Source organism: Ixodes scapularis, unplaced genomic scaffold (assembly GCF_016920785.2).
Source record: "Ixodes scapularis isolate PalLabHiFi unplaced genomic scaffold, ASM1692078v2 PGA_scaffold7__128_contigs__length_106722199, whole genome shotgun sequence".
NCBI lineage: Eukaryota > Metazoa > Arthropoda > Arachnida > Ixodida > Ixodidae > Ixodes > Ixodes scapularis.
Genome location: NW_024609882.1, coordinates 63,518,264 through 63,541,921, shown reverse-complemented (window position 1 = coordinate 63,541,921; position 23,658 = coordinate 63,518,264). Strand labels below are relative to the sequence as shown.

At 44.3% G+C, this 23,658-nt stretch overlaps 1 protein-coding gene across 1 annotated transcript; it reads left to right on the top strand.

The window, feature by feature from the left end:
* Positions 1-715: 715 nt before the first annotated feature.
* Positions 716-21,985, top strand: LOC120849472 (putative nuclease HARBI1). The gene is made up of 4 exons (XM_040221699.3): positions 716-936; positions 14,179-14,598; positions 17,088-17,327; positions 21,757-21,985. The coding sequence occupies exons 1-3, from the start codon at positions 716-718 to the stop codon at positions 17,323-17,325; spliced, it is 879 nt and encodes a 292-aa protein (XP_040077633.1). The 3' UTR covers positions 17,326-17,327; positions 21,757-21,985.
* The last annotated feature ends 1,673 nt before the right edge of the window (positions 21,986-23,658 follow it).

Below are 23,658 nucleotides of genomic sequence, written 5' to 3'. Positions count from 1 at the left end.
TTTTTTCTTATTGGTCAAGCACATACAAACCGTCTTTTCAGTGTTTAAAACCATCTGCCATTCACTGCACCAGTCTGCTACCTTCTTTAAAGATCTGTTTAATATTGCTTGGTCATCTTGGCATGAGATATCGCGATAAATAATGCAGTCATCTGCAAATAACCTTATGTTTGCGTCAGTGCCATCAACCATGTCATTAATGTACAGAAGAAATAAGAGTGGAGCTAGGACAGAGCCCTGTGGAACTCCCGACTCCACTGCAACTGGTTGTGAAACCTGTCCTTCGTAATAAACAAACTGAAAACGATTTCTTAAAATACTCCTCTATCCATTTTATTATCGGTCCCTCCCCCATAATATGTTTAAGTTTTTTTACAAGTTTGACGTGCGAAACACGGTCGAAGGCCGTGTTTTCGCTGAGTTTTCCTGTCTGAGTTTTCCTGTCTGTATTCTGCCCTTCGACCAACCGACCCACCGACAAACCCTCCGACCGGCCACGGAGTGACTGATAAGATTTGCGGACCGATTTCCGACTTTGCTACCGGGCAGAATGTCCAACGCAAGGAATCGCCGACACAGAAGAGAGCGCACGGACGCGCAGTACGCAGCGGCAATGATGAGGCGACAGCGTGTGCTGCGGGACCGCCTGAACCCCTTTGAGGATTTCGACGAGGATGGGCTGCAGCAACGGTTCCGATTTGGAAGAGCGTGCATAATGTTTCTCGCCGACACACTGCGTCCGGACTTGGAGCGCCGTACACGTCGTAGCCGCGCCGTCTCTGCGGAGCAGCAAGTGATCATCGCCTTGCAGTTCTACGCAACTGGGAACTTTCTGATCACTGCAGGCGACTACATCCGCGTGCATGTGTCAAGTGCTTCACGGGCTGTGAGGCAAGTCACCGTAGCGCTGGCTCGTCGAGCACAAGACTTCATACGGTAAGGGTCTTTTTTTTTTTTCCTTTTAATTGTAGTTTGCCAGCCGTATTGAAGTAAAGTAAATACACTAAAAATATATCTGAATTGCTGGTGATAGGGATGTTTTGTAGGTTGCCTTTTTATGGCAGTAATATTCTACCTACTAGTAACTAGCCCTCCCTCCCCCCCCCCCCCCTTTTCAATAGAAAAAAAAATGATTACGGCCGTAAGCGTCCTACTTGCCCGATTGGAAAGGGCCCGGGCACGCCATTTTTCTGAGAAACCTCAGAAAGCGACCCGTTTGCACTTTTGGTAAGGACTTGAACCGAATCACAGTCACTTTATAGGTCTTGGTAACTGAACAAAAATAAAAAGGGATCCTATGAAAACATGCAAACTTCACTATTGAATAGGTGCTACTGAGGCACTTTACTGCTACCACACCCTGTTGGAAAATTTCGATGATGGAAAGATGATGGAAAAGGCTCATACAAGCGTAACCGTAATATGGGACATCCTATACAAGCGAAAAGGCAGCTCCAGTATAGTGGATTAAGGCGGAACGATACAGGTAGGTGGAACCATACAAGCGTGTCGTATTATGGGACATTCTATACCGGCGTAGTGGATTATGGCGGAACCATGTAGGAGGACGGAACCATACATGCATCACGTAATATGGGACATCCTATACCAGCGAAAAGGTGATACCGGCATGGTGGAGCCATATGGCTCCAACGTGGTGGTTTCGCCTTTTCACTGTTGTACAGGGCGATTTAGTTTTAAGCTTTACATATATGTCTAGAAAGGTCGTGAAAGCTAAATTAATGCGATTTGTGGAGGCGAGTTATACGGCCAGGCGTACATAGTATAGGGACCTAGTCGTAACGATCAGTCAGATAATTAAATACAATTTGTTAATTAACTTTTTAATTAGTGAAAATGAAAATATGGTTTCTATTAGAAACTTGCTGAGTCACTGAAAACCACAAAATCAACTCTTTTTAGAAGGATATGATGCAGGGGTAGCATTTTATGCGTTCCGTAAAAATGCTTTATATGGACGAGTTTCTAGGTTTCAGTTTCTTATCAGAGCTCATCTTTGCGCCCACGGTCCTGTTCCCCAGGGGCTTAGACGCGCAACACACGTGCACCTTGCTTCCCTCTATCCTACGAGGGAGGCGAGGGGGCGGCTTCGCACTGCGGCCACCGGGCAGCAGGACCGTAGGTGCAAAGATGCGCTCTGGTAAGAAACCGAAGTCTGGAAACGCGTCCAAATTGACCATTGTTTTAGAACACCATAAAATGCTGCTCTTGTCTTATATCTTCACAAAGAAAATTGATTTAGTGTGTTTTGATGATGCTTAGCAAGTTTCTAATTGGAACCATGGGTCTATTTTCACTGATTAAAAATTTCAGGAACATACTAGGAGAGGCTGAAGCGGTTTTGTATTTGAGAAAACACTTTTAAATCTTCTTCATTTGACCTCCAGAATCTCAAATATCAAAATTATTTGCTAATTTAATTAATTGAGGCTGCATAGAGTCATTTTTAAAGCGCTGTGAAAGCACTTCCCTAGAGAGCGACGTCACAAGAGCAGCTTTCAAAATCTTTGTTCACGCATCTTCAGCGCCTATCAAAGCTATGCACGCACATGCTATTTTTTAAAAGGGCAGAAAAATGTGTCGCGACTGGTGCCAATGCAGGAGAATATACCTAGAAAACTTGCGATTGGACGCACGGCCCTTAAGCAACACACGCTTGGCGGCCGAAGGGTCTTCTTACAATGTCACTATTGGTAGGATGTTTTTTTGTGTTTTCTCACGTTTAGTTATATCTTTGTGGAAAACGAACGGGATATTCAGATTCGCGGGATAAAACTACGCTAGAATGAACCTCCATCTAGTTTTCTCAAAGAAGTCTGGCACATCTCTGTAATAAGTCGACTGATCATTACAAATTAGCCTTTTATACTATGCCGCCCTGGCCATATAACTCACGTGCACAGACTGTGTAAATGTAGCTTTTACGGCTTTTTTTAAAAAAATTTGTAAAACATACAAAAAAACACTGTAGAATGTCCCCCAATACGATACGATTGTATGGTTCCTTTCCTGCTTGCATTGTTCAAGAAAGACTTATGGATATCCAGCGTTTCATTGGAACGCTGGATGTCAGCGAGTCTCTACATCAGTGAGTGATTTCAAACAAGCATGATGTTTGCACACTAGTAAGCTCTTATCCGAGGCTCACCAGGAGCATTAAGAGCAGAGGCAAAATGTCGTGACCTGGTAAATTTGGTTGCAGGTATTTATTTTTAGAAGAACTGCATGCAGCAAAGCTTAACTTTGCTCAAAAGAAGATAATTAAAAATTCAATACTGAACAATGGTGTCCCTTGAGCTGTCAGACCAAACTCCCACTCTTGCCACTCAGGAGTTCCTAACTTGTGCGTAGAGGATCAGCACAACCCAGATTTGTGCTGCAAGCGCACCTGCAATATAAAAGTAGAAAAAACATGAGATGAAATATGAGACGTTTACAATTCTCTGTAATGTGAAAATACAGTACAGATCTTGAAGAGGAAGATGGGAGGGTATGCCCCTCCTTCCCCTCCCCTCCTCCTCTTCTGCTCCCTCCCATTTAGGGGGAAATTTCCCTGAATTTAGCGGGAAAAGTTCCCCACTAAAATTAACAGGTTAAGTTTCCCACTAAATTTAGCACGGAAATTGATGTCACATGACCTCAACACAAATGCAGTTTTTCCGCTAAAAGTAGCGGGGAAAATGACGTTGCATGACCGTGTCACGTCATCCATAAAAAAATTCAGTTTCTCAACTAGACTTAGCGGAAATATTAACGTCACATGACCACAACATTAATTCAATTTCCTGCCAAGTTTTGTTGGGTGGTTACGCCGACAGCGACGCCGCGAAACGCGGAAACGGGTGCTAAGAGCTGCGCTAAAAACTAAATTCATCAGGTGAAATAAAGTGAACATTAGAGATACTGTAAGAAAAAGAAGAGAATCTAAGATACCGTTCTCATATCCTTCCTTTTGTCCGTTCTCAAATGTTTTGATTTCAAGAAATGTTTATCTCTTTATTCATGCCCAGAGAACCCCTCCCAGTTTCAGCATGAATGCAATAAATCAATGCAGACTAGACCTTGTAAACTATAATGCACATGAAAATGAATGTTTGCCACATAGTCATGTATGAGTCAGTGGCTCAGATCTCTAAATACATTTGTATGGAGAAACATTCTTGAATAAAACTTCTGGGCTTCGAATTCAACAGTTTGCACTTCCATAAGAAACACTGTATGGCACCGATTTTTTTTTTGTGACACACCAGAAACAGCACAGCACTGTCATCCTTGCATACCTAACAAGAATTTGTATCTTTTTTTTTTAGCATGGCATGTGCTATTTTAATGCCCATACAGCCTCCTTTAACAAAATTTCCTTTGTAGAGCTTTTTATTGGTTCTTATTTAGCTCGCACGACAGATTCGGTACCTTGAATTCTCACTCGGCATCAACAGTTTTATATATTAATGTAATAGCGAAAGACAAGATCTATGGACTTGAGTACGGCTCAACAAGCACAGATGTTGAGAAAAGTACTGAAGAAAACTCAAATGTCAAAATAAAAATAAGCTGGAATGTGGATACAATTATGGACATGGTCATGAATACAGTTAGCAGATTCAATATGAAGAATATGTGTTAGACACACGCTCAAAGAAACCTGTTGCATCTATATTCATTCAAATTACTTTGCAGAACCCAGCGCTGCAGTCTCAGGTGGGAGTTCGCTGAATGAGTCTACTGAAAAAGAGTGTAGACGGAAAAAGCAGTTTGATCTGCGATAATGAGCATTACATAGGTGACATGTCATTATTACTGTTACAGTGCCGAATGTTCCAAACTGTCCGTCGCATCATTCTGTGAGTTCCCTCCGTACATTACAGGGGTTGGCTCTCTCGAATGCTTTGCGAGAAAAATGACGAACTGGAAATATCTAGAGTAGTAGAAAAACTATTTCCAGAATCTTATCTCAGCATCGCAAAGAATATAAAAAGTTTCTAAAGACAAGGTTAGTGCAGGAGTAGAATAAACTAAATACTTTGTTTTTCGAAACCATCTTGCCGTAGTAAACGTATGAAGTTCCCCTAGGTAGAGCTAGCCATTACGGATGATTGTGCCCATTGCGTACCATAAAAATTTAATTTGCGACCTACAATATTTACAAACTCAATTAACTCTGAATAAGTGGACTACTTGGCATTAAGGATTGGCCTCACCATGACTGTCTGCCAACATCTACATAATAATTTCCATGAACCTATGTACTTCAAGAAAATATTTGGTGCGAGCTGCTTAAAACACAATAGCACTTTTTAACAAGTGCTGATTGTTGGGCAAGTTGGTACGGTACGTTAGAAAACATGATTGCGCTTTGAAGACGGGGACATAGGAAGGACAGACACCACAGAGTGCTAACTTTTAACTGATTTAATTCAAGAACCTCAGCGTAGAAACACACTGCGTCACCGCACCACATCTCAGCCAATCCGTGGCCCTGCCACGGAGCAAGTACGCCAACTCCTTATCCGCAAAGTCAATTGACGCCACACTGACACAACACGTGCCGGAACTATTTATAGCATCAGCCTCCATAATCTCTCTAACAGTCATATCTTTGTGCCTAGCAAGAACAGTAGACAAAGCAAATAATGGTTTGCACTCGCAGTCATGATCTGTCGTGTCACTGTCACGACTGCGGGTGCAAACCATTATTTGCTTCGTCTACTGTTCTTGAGAGGCACAAAGATAGGACTGTTAGCGAGATTATGGAGGCTGACACTATAAATAGTTCCGGCACAAGTTGTGTCAGTGTGGCATCAATTGACTTGGCGGATAAGGAGTTGGCGTACTTGCGGTCCGTGGCAGGGCCAAGGATTGGTTGAGATGTGGTGCGGTGACAGTCCGTTTCTACGCTGAGGTTCTTGAATTAAATCAGTTGAAAGTTAGCGCTCTGTTGTGTCTGTCCTTCCTATGTGCCCGACTTCCAAGCGCAATCATGGTTTCTACCGCACTTTTTAACACTAATAGAAAGCCTGTAGTGGGCCACAAATTAAGCAGTTTTCACTTCATTATCAAGAGTAATTACACATATGTGAACCATGAATATAGGCCTGCACTGAATTTTTTTCTTAAGCTGAACGTGCTATGCTCTGTTTACTATATAAATCTTTGCAGAGCTGACAATGTGCAAGTTCCTGTTTTTTTATATTTCACATGTCCCGACTGCTGGGTGTGGTAGGGACATAAGATTGATGACACCAACGAAACACAATGATTATTTTAAGAATTTGTTTGGGTATAGCACGAGCAAGGCGATCTGCGGGAAGTTATTTCCGTGACACCGTCGAACCTATATCCGCGGGCTTTAAGTTCACATGTTAATCATGTCTGCAGACTCCTTTTTGTAATTGGAACTCCATCCAACCCAAGATTTGAATATGTTTTTTTGCATTTTAGGCTTAGTAGTGCTTTTGCTATTCTATTAATAGGTAAGAAAAATGCTTATTTCAAGTGGCATACCTAACACCTGGTGGCACGAGGACTCCCCTGTCGTGACGCTGATCGAAAGTCACAGGCAGGGAGATACTGCGACGCTCTTGTTGCTGGGATTACCTCCCCCATGGTCCTGGCCAGACCACAGAAAAAGATTGAGTCCAAGCTTGTGGCCACTAGGATCTCCAGATCTTGAGGCACCCAAGTAGCTGAAAATAAAAACAAATCACAATCAAGTACTTGGCAGAGCTACATTAGAATGGCTAGCATATTCTTTCGTGATCAGCACATAGATCCTCTTATTTTAGTCATAGTCACCCCCCAGGACAAGGCCACGTAGGCGTTATAATGATGGGTACCGAATTAAGGCGAATGATCAAATGCATTCATTTAACCCTCTTTCGCCCCAACCTGAGAGACTTCTGTCAAATATTTACATTCAACCGTAAAGACTATAAATAAAACTACTACTGCAATGCAGAGCCATATAGTGGGAGAGTTTAGCCAGTGGGTGTGGCAACGAAGGCGCCGGAGAGGAGGAAAGGGAGGAGAACGCCGAAGGAGGGAGAGAGAAGGCAGCAAAAAGGAGATGACCGCCATTTTGACGCAAAGCTGTCAGCACGGAGCACGGTTGAGGCTATGCGTCGTCTGCTACGGGCTTTTTTTTTTTTTTTTTGCCTGAATAAAAGTGCGTTCAAACATGGAGGAACTTCTTTCTTTACGTTTTTAAGCCACCGAGGAATAACACTATATCATTTTATTGCCAGAGCCTGCCAAATAAAAGGAAAGAACCAAAATTTGAATATCGATCCCATGCCGGGCAAACAAATTAAAATGGCGGCCCTCCCCGCTAAGCTGGGAGCAGCCTAGAGTTCACGCGCATGCGCTCACGCCTCTCGCTCTGTGCCGCGGGCTGATTAGCTCACTCGGAACGGAGACTTTACGGCAGCGAAATCTTAGACTGCCAGACCCTCTCCATATATGGCTCTGCTACAATGGAAAGATTTTCCTACCCTCGTGTTCAGCGAGTGTCGACTGGGGATACAACTCCAGTTCATACAGTCGCTGAAGATGATGGTAGAGATTACCAGCAGAGGGCAGGTGTCTGGATAGAGTTTAGTTGGCGCACCAAGAGGCTAACGAATAAAAATGGGTACTACTCTGAGCAAAATGCCAAAAAAAGCGTGGATCTCGGCTTGACACTAACAGCGGCACACAGTATCTATTTTACTGACAAAGGGGTACTAAATCACTATTTTTAGCTACCTAATCAAACTAAATATTCTTCCCGGCTTGCTTTTTGGGAAAATCTCTAAATTTACAAAAACTATCAAGACAACAGCTAAAAAAAAAGGCAAAACCAACAATCGAATTCACCTGCTCTCCAGTAGCACGACATCTATGGCAGGCAGACCTGCAGAATGAGCAAGCAGTTTAAAAACAGAGTATGTCCTATTTATTATTTTTTTTTCATGCTGCAAAGCAAGTGCTAGAAGGAGGTTTCACGACATTAACGAAATTTCTTGCAATCAGTTAAGAACAAGTTAGAGCGGTGAACTTGTCCTTGCCCCTGGCATAACGTTTTAGTGTTGCCCATGAAAACTCGCATAAATTTGTAAATAAAAACAAAAAAGACCAACGTTCATAAAAAAATCTGTAACTTTGGCAAAGAAAAGTTACCTTGAACAAAATATGTGCGATACAGTTGTACAGCGTCCATTTGTGTGCTTAACCAATTTTGAGGCAAATCGGCAACAATGAAAAGACGACGTTTGGGTACAATTAAGGGAAAGACAGAAAGGATGCATACCTACAACAAAAAAATTTAGAACAACCACGGGCAGGAAACTCTGGTGAGGCTCCCGGAGCGACTCCCTGCAATGGGCCTGCGCAGACCACAGAACAAGATCGGTCAGAGCTTGCAGCCATAAGGTGCTTCATACCATGAAGTTACAGAAGCGAGTGCAATTGGAAGCAAAGTGCATTTCATTTCTCTGCAGAACGAAGAGTTTAATAGCTAGTATGCATTCATAAGGTGATACAGTCATGAATGCACAGACTTTTCAATGCAGCACTATATCACCAACTTGTTAACCATGCCGGGCAACACTAAAAGCCGAGAGCATTATTCCAAACTATCTCAGCTTAAAGTTAACCACGACAGAAGCTTCAAGCCATCCTTGCAAATTCAGTGCACAAAGCAAGCCACGCGACCTTCTAGTTGGACGCCATGGTACGTCCCGCTTATAATCGTGTCATGCTGTTTTTGCTGCAATGGCTTGTAGTGTCAAAAGTGGTCCAGCCTAAAGAGACGCAAAGTATAGACGTTTGTGAGTGGGGCCCTCACCTAGTCTGCAGCTACATTGCGAAATAGGACGTTCCAACTGGGATGTTTGCTGCCTGTAACCACACTACCAGGTTGTGCCCAGCGATTGTTCGAGCTGAGTACATGTTCTCGACAGTGCCATTATTTGACAAGCATTTTTATTAATGTTAAACATGACTGACTTACAGAGAGACTCCACCTCAACGACTAATGACTTGGGATACCTAACTGAATACTGATATATTAACTAAATGCAAAACAATTACCTGGCAGGCATTAAATTTTTCAAGAGGATGGGTCGACTCCGCATTAAGTTGAAGGAGTCGATGCGTAATAGGACAATACAAACAAAAATATGCCTTAGAATTCCTTTTGCACCCCCAAAATGATGTTTTTGAAGGTAAGGTACACAATGTTCTTGATTCAGAAAGTGCCTCAGCTGTACAAATGCATATGCAATAAGGGCACTTGCCAAGGCTATTCTACTCAGCTCTGTGCAGGTTAAGCAAAGTTAGAGTATAGAAGTACACACTCACTGACACCATGAGAAAGGCAGGGAGAAGTCTCCGTTGTTCAACCTCCAGCCCGTCTGCTACCTTCGATGACGTTTCAGCGCCTGATGAGCCTGGAGTGACCACATCTGTCCAGAGCGGGGTGAAAAGCACAAGCACGTGCTGGAGGACGCCCAGCCATTCTCTTTTTGTCATCGGATATACTACATATTTTTAGTAAGACCTATTTTTAAGTGAGAAAAAGTATTGCAAATATGCAGTCCACCTTAAAGATAACAACAGTTGCCATTCACCATTTTCCAAATAAGTGCTCCCACCTATCGGAACATCTACACATGTGGTGCGTGAGTGGGTTCAGGACTGAGAGGCTAGAAAACTAAGCGCTCACAAGGCTTGTCTGGCACTTCCAACCATGCGGATAAATTCGTCGCAAATCCCCAATTTCTAAACAAAATGATGTAGAATGAGCAAATCTTGTCTACGCCCGAGGTAAAACATTGAATTGTGATTCCCCCATATTATCCGAGCCATCCTTCAAACTGTGGTACCACCTGCAAATAAACTATGTTGTGCTGCGGCACGCGTCCATGCTGCCTGTTTCAGAGGAAAACCACTGCTCGTGTTGAAGACGACATCCCGCAATGTACAGGCAACAATGTTTAACAAACTAAAATAAAATTGATAACATTCAATAGACACAGATGTACAGTAAAATCCCCTTATCTTCGTGGCCCCTATTTCTTCTCGAATCGGTCACAGAGGACATAATCGCAGCCACTGAATTCCGCAAAATTAAAGGCTGCGAAAATTAAAGGTTCGCCAACATTAAGGGGTTTACTGTTCTTCCGTGTGTCACATGATGTTAACATTTCAAGGAGGCTGAAGGTATTGGTTTAAGAAAAAATTGAACTATGAAAATAAATGCCCTTCTCCAGGTTAGGCACACCGAGGTTCTTTTGGAATACCTATAAGGCGGCAAGTTTGTTTCGGCAGAGGTTTTGGTAAAACGGAGTCACAAAAGTAGCTATACTTGGCGACAACTATTTTGTGCTGCATTATAAAGCTAGAGTAGATTCTACAGTGCTTCAGCACAGCACTGTTTGTTGCGAGAGCATAGGTGGTTTAGTGTTGCATCCCATTTGCATGATCTAGAGAAACTAGCGCTGACAGAGTCGGAGCACTCCAAATAATAACAGCCGACTGTAGAAGCATTGAGAGATGCACACATGCGAACTGTGCATTTCTTAAAAGTGGATTCGAGCAAAGGTAAAAACAATTGTATACTTACTATGGCCATACTTGCCTTTCTGAAGCACGACCGCTTTTCCTCGGTAGCACCATCCAGTAAGAAGCACGAGCAACACGCCCATGAGACGCCGCCGACTCCTGGATTGAATGACGACCCGCCTGAGGTCTTGGAAGGAGATCCGGAACACTGCTTTAGGCCAGATGTTGTATCTGGTGGGGCAGGGACTAAAAGTAAAAATTAACAAATTTATCTGAAGCGCTACATTCCTATAGGATAGCAGTATTTTTTTTAGGCCAGTGATGCGTTTTAATTTAACACAAATGGTTGGTTTATATGATGAACCAGCAGCCCCTATTTTGCTTAAATGTAACGCAGTGTCTAACGTTACGTCCGACGGAACCCGAAATAAAAATTAGTTACACCCAACGTAACTGTCAGGCATTCGAGTTACGTACGACGTAACTCGAAATAAAAATTAAAGTTACCGTATTTACTCGAAAATAGGTCGAACTCTATTTGTTGGACCCACCGAAAATAAAATAAAAAAAAAAATAATTCAAATATAGGTCGACCTTTTTTTTTATTTTTAAGAACAGGGGAAATTTTGGGCAAAAGAAACAAACCTTTATTTACATCACTCTCAGCTAAATCACGGGGCGATGCCAAAAACTTCACCGTCAGAACTTCTCGACATGTCATCGTCGTCCGAAGCTTCGTCAGCTTGGTAGACATCCTCGCAAATTCGCAACAATACTTCACTGACACCGTTGTAAAATGACAACAAGAAACGAAAGAAGGTGCGAAGCGACGAGAGACATAACTACAAAGACGCAAGCAAAGCCGCCGTTTCGCCATGAGCAACACGCGAGCCGAGCCGCAGCATGCAACTAACAAAAGTAACATCTTTTTTTTTCTTTTTTTGTGCGCGCTTGCGAAGATGGAGGGCAAAGTGCACGGCGCATCGCGTTCCTCTCCTTCCTCATTGCCCAGCAAGGGGAACGCTAGAGGCGCAATGGCGAAATCCAACGCCCTAGGGGTTCGCGCGATGGCGACACCGGCCACCGCGGTTGTTTACCAAAAGCTTTTTGAAACAAGGAGCGGCGCGGCTCTACGGCAACGCCGGCTCGGTGACTCGATAGCTTCATGCCTCCGGTAGGGTCGCAAAATTTGGTCGCGAATGTAGGTCGAAATTCTTTAGTCACGATTTCCGGAAAAAAAAAGAAAAAAAAAAAGGTCGACTTATATTCGAATAAACACGGTAGTCAGCCGCGCGACGAGACACACATTATGAAAGCGATTGGTGCGAGCGACCAAGGCGATGAGCGACGTTTTGTAGAAGCCCAAGAACCGAGCGGCGCAAGCAGCGAGAGTGAGAAATCTTCGTCGCTCGGCGCCGGCACTCGTAGCTTCTCGCCGTCGCTCGTCTCGTTAATCGCTATATTGCTTACATGCCGTTCAGAAAGGCGCTCTAAGTGCTTACCATTGCATTGGGACCAGCCTCGCATCCAACCGTAACCAGTCTTGACTTTTTTTTAAAGCCGCCGAGGTAGAAGTTAACCATCGTATATGCATCGTTTTTAAGCATGGCTCCTCGTTCATTGCTCGATTTATATTTTCCGTAAATGACAAACCGCAATAAAGCACAATTATTCTAGTTCAAAATTGTTACGAACACTTGGCACGCATGCTTACGCTGTAGCGCACCTAACGTAATTTAAAAGTAGAACGAAAACAGGACGAGATTCGCTTACCGCTTCACGGAGACAGACGTCTTCGGATCCTAGGCCTCACGGCCGAACTGGGAAGTCGCCTGCGGTCCGGCGATCGGACAAGTCGAGCCGGCCTGACCCAGGCTGACCACGCCTGGTTGAACTATGAGAGGCGCCGTCGAGTTGAGAGCCAGAGACGCAGTAGAAACGGACCGTAAAACCTCTGTCCCCCAAAACGCAGAACGAGCCAGCGACGCCAAAACCGCCAAAACCACTACCCACTACGTCGCCAGCTCCGCGACGACCGGAAGCGTGGAAGCCGGGAAGTTTTAGAAAAGGCGCGACAGCGGAAGCCACTGGGCGGAAGCTTTACGTTTCGGTTTCGCTTTTCTCCGACGCCGGGTTTGCGGCTGGTTGCGACGACGCGAGGGGCCACGAAAAGACGCCGAGTTGGCCGAGTACGAGTCACGGCCCACGATACGAGCAACGGGCCATTTGCCCCTGTCGACCGGCGATGCGGTATCCGCGGCTTGGTGTCACGATCGGTTTGTTGCCGTGCACGCTGACTCAAAGCTCGAAGTTACGCAGTTCCGTTCCGGCACCAGCCGCACCACGTTTTCCGGTGCATCGCACGTGGAGGCCTTTCGACGCATTCAGCATTCAGTGACCGTAAAGATGGTGCCCGCTGTTTTCGGTGCTGTGGAAGAAGTTGCGAGACGGAAGGAGCATCGAAACCAAGGCGTTTAGGACTCCAGGCCGGGCCGCCGGTTCACTCGAGAGGCGACGTGTGTGCGCACGCTTCGAGGAAGCCTCCGTGTTTCGCCGCGCCAGAACTCGCCGATCGCGACCGGACCCCGAGTCCGAGAGGCTCTTGCGCAGCCAGGAACGGCACCGAGGTAGGCGCTGCTCGTTCTGCGCTACCATGCAGTGCTCAACAGTGCCCGGGGCTTTCGGTGTCGTTCGTGCTTGCACCGATGTCTTTGTGACCCCTTCGGACGCGCAAGTCGTACTTCGCAAAGGTTTGGACGGGGCCGCCCACACCGAGCAGCTCCGCTATATTCCGCTCAGTTATGATCACAATAAAAGCTTGCGTTTATCCTCGGGGAAAAAATTGCGGGACCGCTCTCCGCGCCGCCGACGAGATTGGCCGCCGCCATGTTCTCAGCTGTTCACTCGCTCCCGCAGCGAGCGCCTTCCGATAATCCTCCCCGTTCCAAAATGCGATGCGATTTCCGTTTACAAGGGCTGAATGAATGCGCACTGGACATCTCGATCCACCTCTGTCTAGCGACTTTAATGCGATGCGCTTTGCGCATTATGCCGTTTACATGACCGCATATGGAATGCGGCAACTGGATTCAATACGACTAAGTCGCATTCATGTAAACGCGGCTTATGTTCTTTACACGTATGGTGTATGTAACGATACCGGTTGTAAACGATGGACATTTGTTTGGAAGATGGCGGTCGTCTTTCTGCATGTATGATTTGGTTATAACGGTGGTCGTGTGGTGTAAGCGTTTTTGTTGGAAAGACGGCGGTCGCCTACGTCATCGGACGCAAAATCATACCAGCACACCGCATCATATCGGCAAGCAAACTGGCTGCCAGTATAGACAGACCCGGAGCCATAGCGGTGCCGGTATCTCCAGTTATGCAGAACGCCAAACCAAACTAGCTGCATGCATAATAACACGAAGTTATGTTGGTGTCATACCCGAACTGTACAAGCAGCAGGTTTGTTTCTTGTACGTTTTTCCAATAGGGCATACTTGAAGGGCACAGCCAAAGTCCTTAGCATTTCTCATTAAAAAGGTATTCATAAGCATTGTAGCTGTAAGTTTACTATATGTGGTTTAATTGCTGAGGGGATCAACGACGCAGATGGCCTGACGCTGCGGAGGGGGCAGCCTTGCAGCACAAGTTCTACGACATGGCCGGCTTTCCTTTGGTCGTGGGTGCTGTTGACGGTACCCATGTCCGGATCCAGGCACCCCATGTGCACGAGGAGGCGTACGTCAACCGCCATGGATACCATTCCATCAACGTACAGGTGGTCGTTGACGCCTCTTCTCGGATTCGCAACGTCGTTGCAAGGTGGCCTGGAAGCACCCACGACTCTCGGATCTTCACGGAGAGCACCTTGGCAGTCAAGCTGGCCAGTGGAGAGTACGACGGCCTGCTGCTTGGTGACAGCGGCTACTCCTGTCAACCATGGCTGATGACGCCATTCCTGTCGCCGTCATCAGCAGCCGAGGTCGCATACAATACGGCACACACGACGACAAGAAGCATTGTTGAACGGTAAATCTAGGCCATATATTGTGAAGGGCACAGAGATATTCATGCAAGACATTTCGAGACGACTAGCTGTCTTGACGTAATATGTGCAACACGTGCATGCTCCTTCCGTCTATTGCTATTCTTTATGGCATAAAAATATTCATACAAATTTTTATATTAATCTAACGAAGCATAAGATACCGTGGTTTTATGTAAGCAAGATGAAAGTAGTATCCTGAGATTACGAATCAATACAACTTATAATAGCTGCCTAGGGTTCTGCGGTTTCAGTTTTTATTTTTCTGGAATCGGCATACTTTTTTCGGTTGTTATTGTCAGTATGAAATTTTCAGTTTTTATCGATAAATATTTTTAGTCGAAAGCTTACTGCCTTTTTCCGGTTGATATCTATTGACCAGTTACGTTTTTTTGCAAGCAGGTTTGTCGAGAATGCAGTAGATTAGGTTCATATCTGAGTTATTCGTCAAGCGGCAACACTTGCGGACATGGCAAACGTAACCTTGGTTATACATGTGCTGTGACGACAAATTCTTAATCGCAAAATTTGCAAACGTAATTCTTGGCACGCTTCTTTGTTCTTCACATGGGGAGGACTATTAAAGCTGCTTTCCTCTAACCAGATAGCACCTTGAGAGAGGCTGTTTAAACAGCTTTGGTTTTTTTCTTATGCTCCCTACAATAGGAACAGAATGACATTCCATTCCTCCCAGAACAAAAGTAAGACCAAATGGCTTGACAAACAATGAAAACGCTCCAAATCCGCCCTCTAGACGACCACAGCAAACTTGATGGACAAAGGAACGCAAATTGCATCGATGACAAACCCAAATACTTCCTAAAGTGTGCTTCCAACAGAATAGTTTGAAAGCACGGAGATAAGATAGGTGACTACTCGGTCACATGCTTCTATACTCTGTTTACTCGGTCACATGCGCCTGTAATGGTCTAAAGTACTGACCATTTAGGTTTAAAATCAAACTTTCGAAACTTACCTCACCACACTTTATCGGGTTTTATCGCTTGAGACTGAAAATGCAGAACGTCAGTTATGTCTTAGCTCCCCAGGACTGGCAATAATGGGGAAAAGCACTAAACTCACCTCAGGTGCCAGTGCTACGCAAGACCCGGACAGAAGTTGATATTTTGTTAATTGGACAAAAAGAAGCATTAATGACAATGGAATTTTTTTCCTAGACACAGCAGTGGAAGTAACACTGTGCCTTGGCACTTTCATATGTCTACTTTTTGAAATGTCAGTTTCGGGCTGTTTAATTGAAACTAACTAAACGTGCTAGATATGTATGTACTCATATTGAGTGCACAAGTACAGCTAAGCTCGTGCGTGCTAAGATGCGTGTGATCCAAAAATAGCGGCACATCGGTGTAAGTCGCAAACAATTGTGTGTTGCTGACCGTCTTGACCGATTGGCCAAGAGTACATGCCTAGCATGACCTATTCTCCTCTCATCGATAGATTTAAGAGTAGTGCCAAGGCATCATTTTGGACAATGTTGAAGTTGAGCATGCAATAACAAGTTTCCACAAATAGTCTCTAGACACCATCTTACACGTCATTCACGACTGATGATGAGTCGCTGCAATCTCAAATGTTCAGGCAAATCTTGCTTGGGATTCCGTTGTGAAAGTGCCATAAGACCCTCTACCAAAACTTTTGCTGCATGCGTCCAGGAGCTTCCACTTGAGTCAGAAATGGCGGTGCGTGGACCACTAACTAATAGGAACACTAGCGGCACAATCAAAGGGTAGGAGTACTTGGATAAGGCGTTATATCAAGTGCTTTACGTCTTACATCTCCCAGACTTACAAGACGGATTCTTATTGATCAATGACAAAAGTAGATGGGTTGCGCTACCACGAACATCTATTCCTGGAGAGTGGAAGGGGAAAGGCTCAACAAGGCAAGAGTCTGGCTCTCTTTCTCTTTTCACTCTGTCTCACAAGTAACATGTAGAATGAAATTTTGATGGTACTGTATTTGTTGCAGTATAAAGCTTGGTTACAAGTTAATTCTTACAGCGTTGGCAGCAATCAGGTAGCAAAAAATTCTAACATATTGGCCTGTGCATATGCAGGTGTTTGGTTGGAAGCATATCCACGAAACCCTTTGAGGATAGCGCTTGAATAAAGCTGAACTTTGCTTGTTGCCTTCTATAAAATACATTGCACAGGCTAACCACAGGTGATTCCGGATGTGAACGCAGTGTAAAAATAATTCGGAAGGAAAATAAAATGGTATGCATAATGCCCAGCTTTCGATATCCTGGAGCAATGGGCTGGAGCTTGGGCTGGAAACATTAGGAGGTGTGATATCGGGTACGGCAGGTAATTTGCGATTCGAATTCAGCTGTAAATTTGTCCTTGTTGCGTGTCATCCTCTTGAGTATTTGCGTTCCACGCTGTTGTCCGATTTTGCTATTGGGTTTCTGGGAAGGAATAACATGTGGTTTTGATCCATGCGCTCTGTACAGGACAATCGGCCAACTCAAGCGGAGGTTCCATTGCCTTCACGCTGAGCTCCGAATGGCTCCAGAACGGTGCTGCGACATCATTGTCGCGTGCTGTGCCCTCCACAACCTGGCCAAGAGGTACCCCTGCAGGACACCCGTGGCCGCCATCCCCGCTGAGGTTCCCGTTGAGCCCGTAGCAGCCAACCGTGCTGAGAGCAACGAGGCCCGAGACTTTATTGTCAACCATTTCTTCGGCTAAGTGTAAGTGTCTGGATAGGTATCTTCTGGCTGTCCATTTCTAATGCAAGATGCTTTGTTATGATCGTGGCTATTGCTTTCACCTTTTGTTTATCAGGCTTTGCAGATAATTATAAGAAAATTATGTCAGACAGTCGTCTAACTAGATGAAATAATTGCTTGAAATAGTATTTATTGTTTTTCTACTTAAACATCAGTTGTATTTTTGGAAACTGCAACAGTTAGGGGCTCAACCGTGCTGCACAGTTAGCAAGAAGCCAACAGCTTTGAGATATTGATTAATTTTATTTTAAGCTTTTTTTGTATAATCTAACTGGATGTAAGATTATTATAAGTTCTACCCAAAATAACCCATAAAGGAGTGTGACACATGTGACAATGCTGAAAGTGTGTTATCAACATGACAATGACATTCCAGCAATGCATATATCACTCTTGCACAGATCAATTTGGGTAGTGCTTGCAGATATCCCACACAGAGTTTCGAAATTTGGATGATAGAAATGTAAAGAATGATTGATGGACATCCCCTTATACCTGTTGCTTCCATAGCAGTACGTGTAAATTGCAGCATGAGCGACGAAATAAGTAATGAAAAAAAATTTTCTTACTTCCCACATTATTGTTACAAAGCTCGAAATGTGTCATTTGAGGCACTTATAATTAGCTCGTTGGAAAGAGTGTGCTCGAAAAAAATCCCTGCCGAAGCTATTGGTCAAACGGGAGTGCAGTGCAATGTCCAACACTCCTGCAATCGCACGCTGCAGCTCAACTGCTTGTTACTGCTTTGGTCTCCTCCCCATCAACTCCTGCACTCTCGCAGAGCTACAAGCATAGGCACACACGGGCTCTCTTAAACTAATAGATTTTGAATTTGATTTCCGGAGTTCATAACAATGCACTTTTCAGAACTTCTAACTAATGACACGAGGGATGCTTCTTCAAATTTGTGCACTTCTTCGCACTCTCTGGAGCTCTCTTTTTATACTGTCATTATTTTTTGTAATACATTTCCCACACCGACGGATGCTTTATGGGAAGTGCTGAAGTCAGCCCTATAACAGACTATGTGTGCACAGTTTATAATGAGGCAACTGAAGAAGACAGCTATTTTCCCATTCAATATCTACAAACTGGTACTATTTAATGGGTACAGGAGCATGAATAGGAGAGTATAGTGAAACAATGTTCATTTGATACCAATTTCAAAGCTATCAGTACAAATTATATATACTACCCCATAGAATGTTCATTTTTCACTGCATACTCATGGTTACTAGCTCATAGGATTTACATAGTGTACGCTTCTGAGTGTTGAGTCATAACACCTTTCACAGGTTTTTCCAACCTGCAAACCTTTTCTCTTATTTTTCACAAACCTCCTAGGGTTAGTTCATATTTTGTTCATCCTGGCTGGCATGATAACATCATTTGCAAAACATTTATTTTTAGTAGGGCATTGTCCAGAGAGGAGCTTTATTGTACATACTACACTCTCATTAATTCAAACTCCAGAAAGTCAGATATTTTAGTTGGATATATATGATACTAGAGAACATTATGATTTGTTACATGGATAGCGATATATACAAAGCAGATTTTGGCCAGTTTCCTCTACATAGCACAGTAGCTTGCTTATAGTTAATGCATAACCATAAGCAAGTACAGGCATAACACATTTGTGAAAGAACTGTGACTAAGTTTATTCATCCGGCAAAAAAGTCGTCAATTGTGGACTGTTTAGTCAGCACATGAGATCTCAAAACAAAATTTTCAATGCCAGCCAATGCAAGTAGCTCTTTACGGGACTTTTCCTTTGCAGACAGAAACTTCCGGAGCTGAGCGATGTGCTCAAAGGCCTCTGCGGCTGTGACAGTTCGTAGTGGGTCATCCATTTCTTCATCGTCATCTTCACTGTCACTGCTGCACTGTGCTGGCATTACTTTCCGTACTATGTCCTCTAATGAGTCATCATGACAAACACACACATCGTCGTCAAGACTAATATAGTTCGCCTGCATGGCGTTCACATTACGTGTTTCAAGGCCAGAAATCATGATGCCAGTGAGCTGTGCCTCGTCCTCGTTGTCGTCTTGGTCATCATTGCTAGTCTTGAAGCACATAATTTGAACGCCGTTTTCCGTTCATGTGTGCCGTTTTCGCTAATTCATAGTTTTTTGTTCTCGCGGCCCCGTTGACTGCGCTTCTTTCCGAGCACTGGTGCACTGCGGAGAAGCAACACTCGCAAAAGCAAGCTCCGCAGGTATTGCTTCTCTGCGGTGCACCGGTGCTCGGAAAGAAGCGCACTCAACAGGGCCGCGAGAGCAAAAAACTATGAATTAAGCGAAAACGCCCTTCAAATTAAGTGGCCTATAAATACATAAAAAGGCTTAGCGGGACAACCAAAATTTTTAAACCTGTTTTAATTAACTGGAAGTACGAAATATCCGAGTTCGAATTATCGCGAGCCTACGTACAAGCAGCAAGTAGATTTCAGCTCCAAAAAACTGTTGTGTTGGATAACAGTGTATTTTTTTCTCGGTTGTATATCTATTCTGTGCGGACAAGTGATCACTTTGTGTTTTTATGTATGTGTGTTATTTCCCACCCCTCCTACAATAATGCCCTCAAGGCGATGAAGGTACTCTTTAAATAAAATAAATAAATAAATACTTAAAGAACAAGGTAAGTGGTGACGATTCAAAGTAATAAGAGTTGAAGACCCGGGGCCCCAAAAGGTGACACACGCAACAAAATGATGTAGTGTTGTGTTTGATCCCTTTTTCTGTTCCTGAGTTTCGGGATATTCTTAGTATGAACTTTTTCGTACATAAGCAGCACACAGTCCATAGGTCGCAGGAGCATATCCAGGCAGAAAAAGCCTTTATCTTAAAAGCAGAAGGAATATTTGCAGATGCAAGTCAGAAAGTGTCTGTGGTCCACTCATCGATTACTCGAACATTTTCTTAAAACACAGAAACTCGACCTTGGTCTTCTGCCGGGAGGCTAATCGTCTTGGCGACCTCCTCTCTTGAGCTGTGACGGGGAGCCGCGTTATGAAAGGGAAACATGTGAAGGGATATAGGAAAGAAGGAATTATACATCTGCCTTTGAGCTTAACCCATATTTTTATTTTAGGTATCCATGTAAATTATGTGCCACCTTTGGGGCGTCGAAAGCCTGGGTGCCATACTGCCAGTATGATATTCTGTTGCTTACTTAACCACAGCGTAAAACATTGCGATCAGAACAACCACGCTGGTCTAGTGTAGGGATAGTCAACGACATGGAATAGATTGTGTGCAAGCTTCCCTTGTAGATAGCATGCATAAAATAAATGAAGTGTCACACATACCGTGTTTGCACGATTCTAACGTGCCCCCGATACTTACATGCAGGCAATTTTAGCTCCCAGATATCGAAAAATTTAATTGCTGCCGATTCTACCGCGCAGGTAAAGTAATGCACTTTGAACACCCATAAGTGCAGCTCTTAGGCGCTCGTTTCCGGCTTGAGCGGCGTCGCCGTCGCCGTCGTCGTAACCGCCGGTGCATGATGGGAAAATTTCTCCGCTAAATCTAGCGGAAACATTTCTCCGCTAAATCTAGTGAAAAAATTTCCCCGCTAAATCTAGCGGAAAAATTTCCCCGCTAAATCTAGCGGCGAAAATTCCCCGCTAAATCTAGCGGAAAAATTTGTCCGCTAAACCTAGCGGAAAAATTTCTCTGCGGGGTCATGTGACCTGGGGGTCACGTGACCCCCCCCTGAGGTCACGTGACCCCCCTCCCCCTCAGTACCCTTCCCTACTCCTCCTCAAGAGCTGCGCTCTAATTCGGTGTTACAGAGTTGTAAACGGCCTTCACTTTTTTTTTTTTCATACAACACTTCGCGAGCTCATTGGGTCGCTGGGATTGCGAGGCTACGCAGTGTCGCTCCGTGGTTATCGTTTCCCGTCAGTGTGATGACATAAAGGCGAAAGAACGCGCGATACGGATACCAAAATATCTAATGTAAACAAACGGTCACAAAGGCGATTGGGCTAGCTGCCTTGCGTTTTTCTTTTGAGTTTTGGTTTCAATTGTAAGTGCATGTAATTTTAGGCACCCATTTTGGCAAAAAAAATGTGAGCGTTATAATCGTGCAAACAAGTATGTAGGTCAGAAAAAACGCAAAATATGTATACAACACAGCGACAAACAATGCAAGTAGCTCATTACATGAGTTAATCTTGTCCTAATTGTTTTTTTATCAGTTAAATTTGCAGCTGTGCTCGGGTGGTTTCAAGTCTAATGAGTTCTCTTTGCTCCCTGAGCACTTCCTCCCCTATAGCATAGAAACTCCGTGCAGCATCTGCTGCAGCGAGGATTGCGTTTGCAGCCTGTATGGCCCCATTTGTGTACTTTCTCTCAAGGAGTATATTCTCATGCTCCAGATCCTGCTGTCGCTCGGCCCTTCTCTGGTACTGCTGTGCAGCCTCACGGGTCCAGCGCTGGTTGTGCTGCACAACAGGAGAGGCCAGTGTTCTCTGTGCTGCGTCGTCTTCAACTGTACTGCTGCCAGATGACGAGGGTGGCGGCGTCGTCACCCTTCCCGTGCAGCTGCTGTAGTGACACGCATGACCAGGAAATTGTTTGAGGTTAAAGGGATACTACAACAAAATTTCGGGTTTCATTTTGTGGTCTATATGTGTTCGAAGGAGCAGTATCACATCGAACACAACAATATCTTGTTAAAAAAGTCACGAAAAGGAATTTTAAAACGAATTAAGCGATTGGCAAAGAGCACCAGGTGGTTGTCGCTAACGCCTCGTTTGTAATGCCCGTCTAAGAACCTTGACAGCTAGTGACGGTAACTGTCTCGCCTCCGGCTACCACATTAGAAGAGGGGAAGGAGGAACTCTCCTCTTCCAAAGAATCCTTTTTGTATGTCCCAGAAGTTGCTACTGTCCCCCTACAAGATTATAAAAGATTAACCCGTCACTCAAAATTCGTACAAAAGCAGCCGCTTTGGTGGCTGGAACGACTAGGCCATCCTCTCGACGTCAGCCTCGTCGCAGCTTTGCTCGTCCCGAGACGAACTACGTCACGATTGCGTTGGGTGTCACATGCTCTCCGCTGGCTGTTCTCCGAGCGCTTGTCAGGGTGGGCCGTTTGTAACGAAAACTATAGCCACCAGGTTCAAAATACAAACGTGCGATTGTCATTTAGGGATACAGTGGATCATAATCAACCTATTTTTGAACACGACGGGTATATTTTTAATTTCGTTGAGGTATCCCTTTATCGCATAAGCCTTTACAACGATTATCAGCAAACTTAAAAACCCAAGTCACTGACTGGCTGTGGATGGCAGCCCGAGGTACAATATTGTCCTGCATAAAGTTAATGCTCGGGACGTGTTCCGAGCATGCGCAGTGAGAAAAATGGCAGCTCACAGAGGGCTATTGTTGGGCAGGAGTGAACTTGTAAATTTCAGCATAACTTAGCAAACTGCAAGGGCTACAGCTCCAGAGAGCTGCTCAGAGCATTGAAGCAAAGGATTGTGACTAGACACCATACTCGTGCACCTACGTCCTCCGTGACATGATTCTCTCCGTCCTCTTTCTCTCCAAGTGATGCATGAGGGCTGCAGTGCATGACATTTTTGACGTCACCCTGGATCAGGGTACATATATGTGTGGGAGAACTGAGTGCAACGTGCGGCAACCTTAATCCAGATGTGACAGTAACACTTGTCATAATTTTACCACATATGTTGGTGGTACAACAGACTGGAGTGCCTAACCCCACAACTTCGTTTCATTGGCGGTTGGTAGAGTCGCCATATAGACATTTGTACAAGATTTAAAACAAGTAGATGTGGCACACTCACACCAGCCGTCATATGTGATTATTGTGTACCCAAGCACTGTCCGGCTAACTGGGACATTGATACTTTTTCAGATTTTGTTGGCACAGATCAGCATCGAATAAGTCATTGGTGCATTCTCAACTTAATCTCATAAGCGTTACCAAAAAAGAATGGATTTTTGCTACGTTAGCAGGCATGTACGAAGATCATGCAAAAACATTCCCACTGACAGTGGAAAAATTTGGGTATTGAGTGACCTGACTTTGAAGAAAATAGGTGATCTCAACTTGAGAGAAAGACTACCATAGCTTTGTTGATTATGATGTAAATATTTCTTTGTAATTTTGTGGTACAAATAGTTTCAAACTGTGAGTTTTACTGCATTTACCCTAATAAATGGTTTCATTGGCACTTTTTCAGCAGTGCAGAAATGGCTAAATATGTGAAGGTGGTGTCCTTGTGCTGTGTTCTGTTCTCTACTGGA